General features: G+C 32.5%; 1 protein-coding gene across 5 annotated transcripts in view; it reads right to left on the reverse strand.

Moving 5' to 3' along the window:
- The window catches only part of sky (GTPase-activating protein skywalker), a 122,552-nt gene that overhangs the window by 18,540 nt on the left and 91,254 nt on the right, over nucleotides 1–12,758 (reverse strand). For 3 of the 5 annotated variants that reach the window (XM_074185359.1, XM_074185360.1, XM_074185358.1), the window contains exons 6-7: nucleotides 10,311–10,400; nucleotides 1,667–1,825 (exon numbers count right to left, since the gene is read on the reverse strand). In XM_074185359.1, the coding sequence (XP_074041460.1) occupies nucleotides 1,667–1,825; nucleotides 10,311–10,400 (249 nt within the window). The remainder of the gene's footprint in view (nucleotides 1–1,666; nucleotides 1,826–10,310; nucleotides 10,401–12,758) is intronic. The other 2 variants (XM_074185361.1, XM_074185362.1) reach the window with 1 other exon arrangement.

Genomic DNA, 12,758 nt, shown 5'->3' on the forward strand with positions numbered 1-12,758 from the left:
TTAATTGAAACAAAATATTTTTAACTTTTTAGTTCGGTGTTCTTCAAAAGCGTGTTTTTTAGTTTTTTTAAACTATATTTATTTTTCCTTGATTTTTTATAAATATTTTTCGAAGTTCACAAATATAAGCAAAAATAAAAAAGAAACCCAACCAAGTAACAGAAATTTTCTTAAAAGAGAACGGAATAGAATTATCTACTAGAGAAATGGCCGAGAAATTCGATAATCATTTTTTACACCCACTCCAGGAAAAGTCAGACTTGATCTTAAAATCACGCAAAAAATTATACCAATTTGTCCAACTTCACTATTTTTCCCCAATTTCTGAATTTGAGGTATTAGATTTGATTCATAATCTGAAAAACACGTATTCATGTGGGCATGATGGGATTTCTAATAATCTTAATAAGCAATGTAGTCAGGAACTGTGTTTTCCCCTGGCTTTTCTAATAAATTTGTCAGTAGAAAAAGGGATTTTACCCAGTTTATAAAAAAGGTGACCCTGCTTTCATTCTTAACAAAGAATAAGTTGCTATCTTCAAGTCATCATGGTTTCACAAATGGCAGAAGTACTGAAACCGCTTTATATAATTTTCAAGAAAATGTAATAGCAGCCTTGGATGGACTTTTCTCGGGCCTTTGATTGTGTTAATCATGACCTCTTATTAATTAAGCTCGAGTGATATGGTATAAGGGGTGTAGCATTGACTTTAATCAAATCATACTTAACTTATCGATCCCAGAGTATAATCATCAACACAACTCAGAGCCAATCATTCACTGTTAAACAGGGAGTTCCCCAAGGCTCAATTCATGGACCTCTGTTATTTTCAATCTATGCTAATGATCTTATTAATTTCCTTCTTGACATCTCTAAAGTCCAAGTAATATCATATGCTGATTATACAAATCTACTCGTAACTGGCGAAGATACTAGTGAACTTGTGATAACATCAGAAATGGTATACAAAAAAGAAATGGAGTGATCCGAAATAAATGTATTTAAAACTTCTTTGATGAAATTAACTTTGAGGGGAACTATGGAACAGTTTCAAATTTTTAAAGACAATGACATGAATGTAAATGCTATTGACTTTTTTTACGCAAATTCATTGATCATTTCCAATCTTTTTTCAAATTTCCAAAATTTTGAAAATTTTCCGAGATATTAAGAAAAAACTAAAGCCCCATTTTTTTTCACTTAATTGTTTATAATTTTTGTAATTTTTATCGGCGCGTTTTCGGACTTTTCCTTAAACTTTCTAGGCAAAAATACGAATCGAATGACACCTTGGTCGTAATTTTTGGACAGGGCTGAAAAATGTCACCAAAAAGAGCTAAATCGAGTACATGTGAACCAGACTACAACTTCTTTTTAAATAGGAAACAACCATTGATCATTTTTATTTCATTTGGAATTTTTCTGTAAATCATCGGACATAAAAAGGAGAGGAATCTTTGCTTTTTTGTAGTTCCAACCTTTGGTATTCTGGTTGTTTGGTTTTTCAGTCGAGTATTGTATGGATGTTGAGTAAATATTCATTGACATATGGAGCTACAGAAACACAAGTCATCAAAAAATACAAAACTTTTGGAACAATCTGGCCAAAGTTACGTTCACAAACATAACGGCTTCATTTTAAAAAATGTAGCACACTATGCTTACCTCATTATTGCACGTTTTGATCATCAAAAGCGTGGGTTCATGTTGCTCCACTCTAACGTAGAAGGTCGTGAGGGAACATCCATGTTCTTCAGTCGTGTAAAGCAGTATCGGTTGGTACATGGTAATCCTCACCGGAAGCCAGGACCAAAGAGTCAGTAACTAAACAGATTTCAATTCTATCAAATGAAACGTTTCAAAAAGGAAATACAATTCAAAGTAGAATTTCATTCATCTCACTGGAAATTTATGTAACTCTTGAAATCATCTTCGGGAGCTCTTGCTTCATATCTACTGCTATCAAACTCGTCACTAAAAAGTATGGCAATATAGACACATGCACACCTTGGTATATTTACATAATTGTTCCAATTGATGTGAAACTCTTCTTTGAATTGTTAAAAAGTTCAAAGCATGAACATTACCTTCGCCATGAATTAGAAATTGTCCAATAATGTTTTATGAATCAAAGTTTGTACTAAACCTAGGTTTTTAGGTTAGCCAACTATAGAGAAGATTTCAATAGGAACCATTGTTTGTTCGCTCGATTTTCCATTGTTATGAAAAAAAAACTTTCAATTGCAACTCTCCTGTAACGGTAAACTTATTGATTGATTCTTTGGGCGATCTTAGATATCGGTATTTCTAAAATTAGATGGTCTGTACACGAAATACTATGTGAGGGATGATATGTTTGAATTTTTGAAGTCATACTTCTTTTGACGCATTGGGAAAAATTCTGAGAGTAAATTTTCACGATGCACGCGCACACCGTCACGAAAAACCGACACCCTGAAGTAAGCTTCTTCTTCTTTAATTTATATGGCCGATGCTTCTCAGTAGAGCTCGTATGGCCAGACTCCTCATGTCCATAGTGAACAGAAGCTTCGTCTGGGGGCGCAGCTATCTTACTTGAGGCAATGCTGCCACCTTAAGTTTCCTCAATCACTTTTTCTTTTATAAAAACACTCAATTTAATAACACATCTATTATCGCACTGACGACCTTTTCGAATCCGTCGATATCCAGCCTGGTTCCTGGGCGTAGGGGGCCGCCAGTCCCCCCAAAATGTCTTTCACTTCAATATTTGTTCAAACTTGACTTTACTTTTTTTAAAAATACCTCACTTTTGGATTCCACTCCGACCACGACATCCACGTGAGATCTTTAAGAAATAATTTTGCTTTTAAAAATCATAATTTACACTTTTAAATAGTTTGGGAAAAAATTATTTATTTATCATTTAATTGTTTATTAGTTTAATAATTTGTTATGAACGAATATTGACCAACGTTATATTTTTTTCTGAAGTAGAAAAAAATTATAAAAACAGCTATATATAAAAAAGTGCCATAAACATTTTTTTCATTCATTATACTTTCTCATAATGAATTAACAAAAATTTTTGGCACTTTTTTATACAGTGTGGCCCATTTTTAATGGAAACACCCGCCTAAAATTTGAAGTTGTAATTCGACTTTTTTAAATGTCAAGTACTAAAAGGTCTACCTTGGGACAAAATTTTTAAAAATCACTACGCCACTGGATTCAGAGTGCCTTTAAATAGGTGTGACCAAAATTTCATGAAAAAATATTCATTATTAACAAAGTTATGACAATTCAAAAATTCGAAAACTCACACAGCTAACAGTCACAATATATCATTTTTTTTATGATTTCAACAATAAAGTGCCACCAGACGAAAAAAAAAACAAAGAGCGTGAATATTTTTAATGAAAATAACGGAATTACATTTACACAATTCAACTAACAATGAAGCAAAAAAAATTAATAACTAATAACTTATTATTGAAATATTTCGATGCAACAATTAATTCTAACTCATATTCTAGTAGCCTCTACTAATCCACCACGTATTTCGATACATGTATCGTAGCGCTTACGAATGTTTCTGGTTACGTTCCTTAATTCTTGAGGGCTAATATCTGCACATACCTGTCGAATTCTTGCACAAAGTTCATTTCTATCTCTTGAGCGGTTTTTGTAAACCTTTTGTGTGAGAAGTCCCCAGAGAAACAAGTCCAAAACTGTGAGGTCTGGAGATCTGGGTGGCCACTCTATAAACGGACTACCACGGCCTATTCATCGGTTTGGAAAATGCTCGTTAAGCCATTGCCTTACAGCTCTGGCATAATGAACTGAACACCCATCTAACTGCACAATTAAATTTGATCGTTCAATGATTGGCAGCTCGTGAATAGCATCCCAAACCTCTGCACATTAATGTTTTCCTCAAAAAAGAAAGTAGCAATAATTATTTCGTTCAATATCCCACACCAGACGTTGATTTTTTGGGAATACCCAGTTAGGATTATCCGCTGCCCAATAGCGACAATTCTGTGATGACACTACTCCACATTTGTAGTGAAAGTGGCTTCGTCGGTATATAAAATATTTTTTAGGAAATTTCTATTGTTTAAATATTCCCCTTGGGCCCATATACAATATTCCAGGCGTCTTGCTTCGTCGCCTTCTTGAAGTGTGTGTAAAAATTTTGGCTTGAAAGGTTTAATATTCTTCCCCTTGAGACATCTCCGAATAGTTTCTTTTGGAATATTCAAATCTAAAGTGGCATTCCTTATACTGGCATTAGGATTATTTCCGAAATAATCTAAAATGATTTGATCATTCCTGTCATTCCTGTTTCGTCTTTGTACAGGAATACTTTTTAACATCATTTTTGATACTGCACCAGTTTCATTGAATATTTTATTTATTTTATTTACCGTACCGCAGCTAATACGAGGAATATCTAGATGTCTCTCATTAAATACTCTACAAACCTCTCTAGCACTTCTAACGTCATCTCCCGAAAGGCGTTCAATTTCAATTTTCTCTCTTACGCTCAATCTTGCAGCCATGACACAAAATAATTCGAAGAACTGTAAGGTGAATATTGTTGACAATAGTACACTTAAATCTTTCACAAGTGTCGAACTGTAATATCATTTCCATGGCAACTAAGATCAAAATTGAAATATTAGGTGTTAGTTTTAGTTAATTTGCGTGAAAACTTGAATATAATTCCGTTATTTTCATTAAAAATATTTACGCTATTTGTTTTTTTATCTGGCGGCACTTTATTTTTGTAATCATAAAAAAAATATTCTCATGGCTATATCTGGTGTTTTTTGTGACTGTTAGCTGTGTGAGTTTTCGAATTTTTGAGTAGTCACAACTTTGTTAATAATGAATATTTTTTCATGAAATTTTGGTCACACCTGTTTAGAAGCAGTCTGAATACAGTGGCGTAGTGTTTTTTTGAATAAAAAATCCCGATTTTCAAGTAAGAAAAAATATCGTAGTAAGTATGCCCTAAAACTTTAATAAACATTTCAAATTTTGTCCCAAGGTAGACCTTTTAGTACGTTACATTTCAAAAAAAAATTATTAAAATCGGTTTACAACTTCAAATTTTAGGGGGGTGTTTCCATTAAAATTGGGTCACACTGTATATAGCTGTTTTAATAATTTTTTTCTGCTTCAGAAAAAAATATAACGTTGATCAATATTTGTTTATAACAAATTGTCAAACTAATAAACAATTAAATAATGAATAATTTTTTTTTGCTAAACTATTTAAAAGTGTGAATTATGATTTTTAAAAGCAAAATTATTTCTCATCTAATTATTTAAACAATCAAAATATAACAAAAACGATTTTAAACAATTAACAATTAAAATTAAGAAAAATTCATATCAAAATCATAATTATCTCTAGACAACAAAATAGCAAAAAAAATGTTTCAAAAATATTGAATTTCTCTATTTGTTTAAAACAATTTAATAAACAAATCACGTGAAAAAATCATATCCTATGTTAATAACTGCCATTGTTCAATGTTAAAACAGACAAGTTTAAAATTTATAGGCCAATTATTTATACCTTTTTATCCCATTATTCATGGCAACGGAGATTGGGAAAAAATTTGTTAGTTAACAATTGAATAACTTTTTTAAAAATGGTGATAAAACTTTTTTTCTACGGGACTCGATTCATTCAAGTGTTAAGAAGATACTAGATTTTTTTTAAATTACTAAAATGACATTTTATGTTATAAAAAAATTATTTCTTTTAGTAAACTCTCTTCAGCGGCAGCGCGCGCATGCCGTAACAGCCGCGCAGAACCCCATTTTCAACGTCGAATTAAAATTATAAATAATGGAAATAGAGTTTCGGGAGTCGGGACTTTTATCGGAAATTTCCTCCTCTTCCACGAGCTTTTTTCAAAATTGCTTAAATATTAATATTTTTTGAGTTATTAACGAAAAACTAAATACCATTTTTTCAAAATCTTGTTTTGCAATTGCAATTTTTTACCTGCATCAAAATCCTTGAAAAACATTTTTCTAGAGGTGATTCCGAATCGAATGAGCTATCGCTCATATTTTTAGGACCTTCATCCCTATTTTTCATGTTTTTGAACTTGTTGATTAGACTACTTGTATTATTATAATTTATCAACTTTTTGACTCTGTTTCACATTCAAGCGACGTGACTCCTACTGATAGTTCATTTTTCTCTCTTATGGAAATATCTATGTTCGCACTGTTTTGCTATATCAAACATACTTAGTTTCCTAAGCTGCCATTGCATTGCACATTTACCTTGCAATTTCAATAAACATGTCGAGCGAACAAACTTGGTGTATTGACCGTAAAATAAATCTAATTTGCATGCATTAAACGAGTACATTTCAAACCACTAAACAAAAATGAAATCACAAATGAAAGCAAAAAGCAGTTGGTTTATTTTCGTGCGCTGTTGATAATGAAAGCGAAGTGAGAAATATTTCAACATTTCGTGTGATAATGATATATCAGTAAAAAATGATTTACGGGGAAGGTAAGGATACTTTGTAGTGATTAAAAAAAATTAATTCGAATATCAGATGACTTTTTAGATTTGGGCAATATTTTGAACAACAAGTGACGGTGTCCGTTGTCCAATGAAATGAGTCTAGGAAGAATATTGGCTAAATTCTGCATTTATTTATGTATCAAGGGCATAAAACAGGCTTTTATGGACCGCAGCGTGTAACTATTAACACGCCTAGGTCTATAAAAGCAAATTACGCCCGAAACACATACAATTTTATGCACGACCAGTATATTTGATGTCATGTAGATAGATACCTCTTTACATTGTGCAACAAAGAAAACTTAACAGAGCCGTTTTTGAACATAAAAAGTGAGATTTTTAAAAAAGCTCGGACACGTCGATTTCTAATTGAAAGGGGACACCTTTCAGACTAATCAGATTTTTTGTAGTACGCACCCCCTCGGAGGGGTGCGTCCGACAACCCTTATTTAGATAGGGAAAGTAGGTCGAGTGGCATCTTGTTTTAAAGGTCTTTCGAATACCTTTACATCTCTGTCAAAAGAAAATTTTTGTAACTATTAGTTTTCGAGATAATCTGAAGTTGAAATTGCCATGTTAATAATACATTACAGACCACTCGGTAACTTGTATGCCTAAATAAAAAAAAAATTCGAGCAGTTCTTCTTATCAGTTTTTTGTTAAATAAAATCCCTTTTTTAAAATCAATACCCACTCCTCTTCTTCCAGTTTTCATTAGTACATCGTTCGATTGTTCTGTTTAAACGGGTCGTGTATTGTTATTTGTTTAAAAATGCCTTACACTACTGCTGAAAGGGTTTCAGTTATTGCTTCATTTTTTGGCAACGACCAAAATGCTAATAGAACATCAATTTAATTTAACGAGCAAAACCCTGGTAAACACCTAAGCAGAAATCACATTCTGGATTTGGTAACAAAATTCAGGGAGACAGGTTCGGTTTTAAATAAGAAAAGAAATGTTCAGAGAAGGGTAGTGAATGACGATAATGCGATTGGAGTGATTGGTCAAGTCATCGCCAATCCCAGGTTAAGTACCAGAGGTTTATCAGCAATGGCCGGAATAAGCCATATGAGCGCATGAAGAATCCTTAAAAACCAAAAATTCCATCCTTACAAAATTAAACTTGTTCATGAACTCAATGAGGATGATTTTGACCGAAGACAGGAGTTTTGTGAGGGCATGAGTGAGAGATTAATGCAAAATCCCGAGCTGCTTTATAACATCTTCGGAAGAAAGCTCATTTTATTTAAATGGCTGCGTGAACCGTCACAATTGCCGATATTGGTCGGATGAAAACCCAAGACAATACGCAGAAATACATACCCAACATCCCCAAAAGTTGAATGTCTGGGCCGGAATATTAGGCAATCATATTATAGGTCCATTTTTCATTGATGGAAATTTAACCGGTAATTCTTATTTACAACTTCTTGAAGAGGCAATACAACCTCATATAGTTGAAATAATTGAACAGGATCCAAGATGTCAAGATGAATGTATCCATTTTCAACAAGACGGTGCACCACCCCATTATGACCAGCAGGTTAGAAATTTTTTGAATAATCATTTTGAAGGACAATGGATTGACAGAAGAGGTCCAATTGAATGGCCAGCTCGATCACCAGATTTAACACCACCGGACTACTTTTTGTGTGGATATTTAAAGTCTAAAGTTTATGCTACACAGCGAGCCAATTTGGATGAATTACGTCGTAGAATTATTGATGAATGACGAGCTATAACTCCTGAGATGTTGAATAATGTAAGAGCAAAATTAGAACAAAATCTTCATTGTTACATGGAGCAAAATGGCGCACATTTTGAACATTTACTCTAAATTTCCTATGTGAGGTACCATTATTAGGTGTTACTTTTTTTGTGTGTGCTTTAAAAACAATTATTGGGATTTATTAACCCTAAAACAGTTCTTTAAACTTTTCTGTGTCATCAGCATTCAAGGAAATCAGTAGGGTGTATTCGTTGTGTAGGTAAGTTTTTAGTATGATTCACTTTTTTATCAGAAGCATAAAATATCCACGTCAAAAGGCAACCTTCATAAGGAGGTGCCACTCAATTTACCTTAAATGTAAGGGTGGTAACCAACCCCATCCCCCGAGTTGAACCCAATAAAAATACCTTTAAATCTTCAAATTATCTCGAAAACTAATCGTTACAAAAATTTTCTTTCAATAGAGTTGTAAAGGTATTCGAAAGGTCTTTAAAACAAGGTGCCACTCGACCTACTTTCCCTATCTGAATAAGGGTCGTCGGACGCACCCCTCCGAGGGGGTGCGTACTACAAAAAATCTGATTAGTCTGAAAGGTGTCCCCCTTTAATTAGAAATCGACGTGTCCGAGCTTTTTTTTAAAATCTTACTTTTTATATTCAAAAACGGCTCTGTTAAGTTTTCGTTGTTACACACTGTATATCTTATATACATTGTATGTTGGCAATTATTGCCAACATACAAATCACTATCAAATCACTATCAAAAATTTTATTACTGTCAACTTCAAATCATAGTCTGCCATGGAGACTATGATTTAATAAATACTGAATGTATTTCGAATCTAATCAATCATTACACAATGTAAATTTATTATTTTCATGTTGTTTTTTACCATGAGTGTTTGTCGTTTGGGAAATGTTATGTTTACAAATCGCGGCAAGTGAAAGGGATTACTAACCTCACTTTCGTAAGTGTCACACGTTTCACAATTTGTCAAATAAATATTGAAATCAATTATCAATTCATTTTAGAGTTCCTGATGAAGAGGCAATAAAGACTCGAAAGCTAGAACAGAAAAAAGAGCTCACTTATTTAACCAACCCCCTTATTGACTGCATACCCGAAAATTATAAAAGATTCTTCTTTAACTGGGACAGTTGTTGAACCTTCACATAACTTTGGTAAGTAACTTTTTTGGGAGTCACCCTGTATATTTCAAAATAATTTTGGAATATGCTCCTCATCGACCCACATATAACTGTGCTAAAAGTTTTTCCGTAACTCTCTTCATTGGTGTGGTGGGCCACCCTGTATATGACGTTATCACGAAATAAATTTTCAATTGTCTATTGCTCAGCTTCTTTAACTGGGACAGTTGTTGAACCTTCACATAACTTTGGTAAGTAACTTTTTTGGGAGTCACCCTGTATATTTCAAAATAATTTTGGAATATGCTCCTCATCGACCCACATATAACTGTGCTAAAAGTTTTTCCGTAACTCTCTTCATTGGTGTGGTGGGCCACCCTGTATATGACGTTATCACGAAATAAATTTTCAATTGTCTATTGCTCAGCTCCGAGTTGGAAACCATCCATGTTGTTCCAAAATATTAACAAAATCTATTTTAAAAGTCGCACAGTATAGATATTGAGAGTTTTTGGTAAAAAACTGACACTTTTAAAAATATTGAAAATATTTTTCGTTATAAGAAATCGTAAGAAAGGTTTTGGCTTTCTACTTTTCCGTCTTGATACAAAAAAATTTGGGAATCTTCCAAAAAAAGGAAGGAAGGAAGCAAACGATTTTGGGAATCTTCTTGGGAAGATTCCCACATATTTTGTATGAAGACGGAGAAGTAGAAAGTCGAAACCATTCTTTCTCAAAAATTATTCTCTCCTTAAAGTATACTTGTTTCAATTTGAAAGAGAAATCATAGATTCTGAAGAAGAAAATGAATTCATTCAAGTCAATTAAAAAAATCAGCTGATATTCAAAATTGAAATACAATAAATATATAAACTCAATATTCTACCATTTTTCTGGTTCTGGCGTGGAGTTCTTTATCTCCGAACACTGGATTGGGAAAAGGAAACCATTTGGCTAGGTAAAGGTAGGAGGGAGTCTGGAAAGAACAAGCCACAAGAAATGAAATCCTCATATACCAAGATATTCCTTTTGAATTAATTAATAATAGTGAGAGCTAATTTTCAATGGATTATTGAGGAATTCAATGCCATATCTTGTAAAATATATAACAGGTGTACTACATACAAATATTTATACAGGGTGATAATTCGAAAACTTACAATGGCTATATCTGAGCTACCAAATAAAATATAAGAAATCGTTGAAAATAATTTCCATAATGGGGGGGAGATGATGTAATAGAAAACTTTTTTTTCACACCCCCTCGCCCCCAGCCACACCCACTTCATAGTCTTAAATAGAAACCTCTTACTTGTGATACCTTATCTAAAAGCTCTTGAGAAATGATCTTCAGAGGTACCCTACAAAGCCACATTCGATGTAGTAAGTTTTGGTTTATCAAATTAAACACTATTAATTTGATTTGAAATGTTATTTTCTATTATTAATTCAAGATATATTTAATTTATTAACATTATTATTACTATCGCAGCATTAATATTAAGATTATTAAACATTTTACGCCTGTACAATTTTTGTTTATTTGTATCTGAAAAAATTTTAATTGGTTGATATGAAAAAGTAACAAAAAAGGGGTGTTTGAAATATTTGTTTTTAAGAGGAATTTTTGTATTGCATTTTTTACTTTAAGGCGGGAAACATTATTGTCTTGAATATAATGTAAATCATTTTGAACATTCTCAAATTATTGATAAAAAATAAAAATTTAATTAGAATAAATATTGCTTTATTTAATAGACCAAAAACTACTACATCTAATGTAGCTTTGTAGGGTACAAAGGGGCCAAGAGTCTTAAAATAGATTCTATTATTGTCTTGGGAAGAATGGAAATAATTTTGAACATTTCTTAAATCAATAATAGAAAATAAAATTTTAATTTGAATAAATAGTGTTTTATTTAATAAACAATAAACTACCACATCTAATGTAGCTTTGTAGGGTACCAAGGGGTCAAGAGTTTTAAAATAGATTCTATTATTGTCTTGAAAAGAATAAAAATCATTTTGAACATTTCTTGAATTAATAATATAAAATAAAATTTTAATAAAAAGTGTTTTATTTAATATACCAAAAACTACTACATCTAATGTAGCTTTGTAGGGTACCAAGGGGTCAAGAGTTTTGAAATAGACTCTATTATTGTCTTGAGAAGAATGGAAATCATTTTGAACATTTTTAAAATTAATGATATAAAATAACATTTTAAATTAAATAAATAGTGTTTAATTTAATAAACCAAAACTTACTACATCTAATGTGGCTTTGTAGGGTACCACTGAAGAGCATTTCTCAAGAGATTTTAGATAAGGTATCACAAGTAAGGGGTTTCCATTCAAGACTATAAAATTGTGTGAAAACAAGTTAGCTATTATATCATTCCCCCCTATTATGGAAGTTGTTTTCAGTCCAGCGATTTCTTATATTTTATTTGGTTGCTCAGATATAGCCATTGCTGGTTTTCAAATTGTCACCCTGTATAAGTACAACACTGATGAAACATGGTGAATGTGTTCGGCAGGGACAACAATGAAACTTACATCTTCTTGGTTGAGTATACATGAATTGATATTCTGTATGGGGTAGATACCCATCGAGAGTGTTCGAGGACCTGGCGAGTGTGCTCCCTTTGTTAGCAGCAGAAAATTACGAATACAAAATATAGGTAACACACATTACACGCGGATACGTTAAAGGCAGTTTCTTGGCTATACAATTAGATCAGAACCTTTAAAGATTGTTATAAATGAGTAAACAAGTTTCGGGAGTATTTTTCGGTTGAATTTCCAAATGATCTTTCTATAAAACAGTTGCAATTTGTTGAATAGTAACAAAAATATATTATATAATCAACATTTATCAATATTCGGTTATTTTGCAATTTAATATTTATGCTAATTGGGAATGATCAGAATAATACTCATCTGTATTTTTTTTAATTTCATGGAATAATTTTCCAGCATCTTGACTGCATTAACCTGCTTTCACAATTTCATATCATTTCTTAAAACATGTGAATTCGTTTTCAGATGGCATTCCAGGTTAGCTTCCCAAATTTCTGCTACTGCAGTAGTCGGTTAATTGGTCAAACCACCAACACTGACAAAAACTTGTCAAGTTAACTTGGATGTCACACCAATATGTGGCTCCACTTATGTCTTGCTGGCGTTTACGTAGTTATTTTTATTAAGTACCTTTCAAGGTTATTCACATTTTGTCTTCAATCGAGGACCACCTGCCCAGTACTGACGATGCCCAATAGGCTGAAACAGCTGTCTTCCGGTGGCTCCTAAATTGAAATCAATATGGGAATGA

The sequence above is a fragment of the Leptinotarsa decemlineata genome, unplaced genomic scaffold, assembly GCF_025532065.1.
Source record: "Leptinotarsa decemlineata unplaced genomic scaffold, Ldec_3_MD MMD2_tig00026374_RagTag_RagTag, whole genome shotgun sequence".
Classification (NCBI taxonomy): Eukaryota; Metazoa; Arthropoda; class Insecta; order Coleoptera; family Chrysomelidae; genus Leptinotarsa; species Leptinotarsa decemlineata.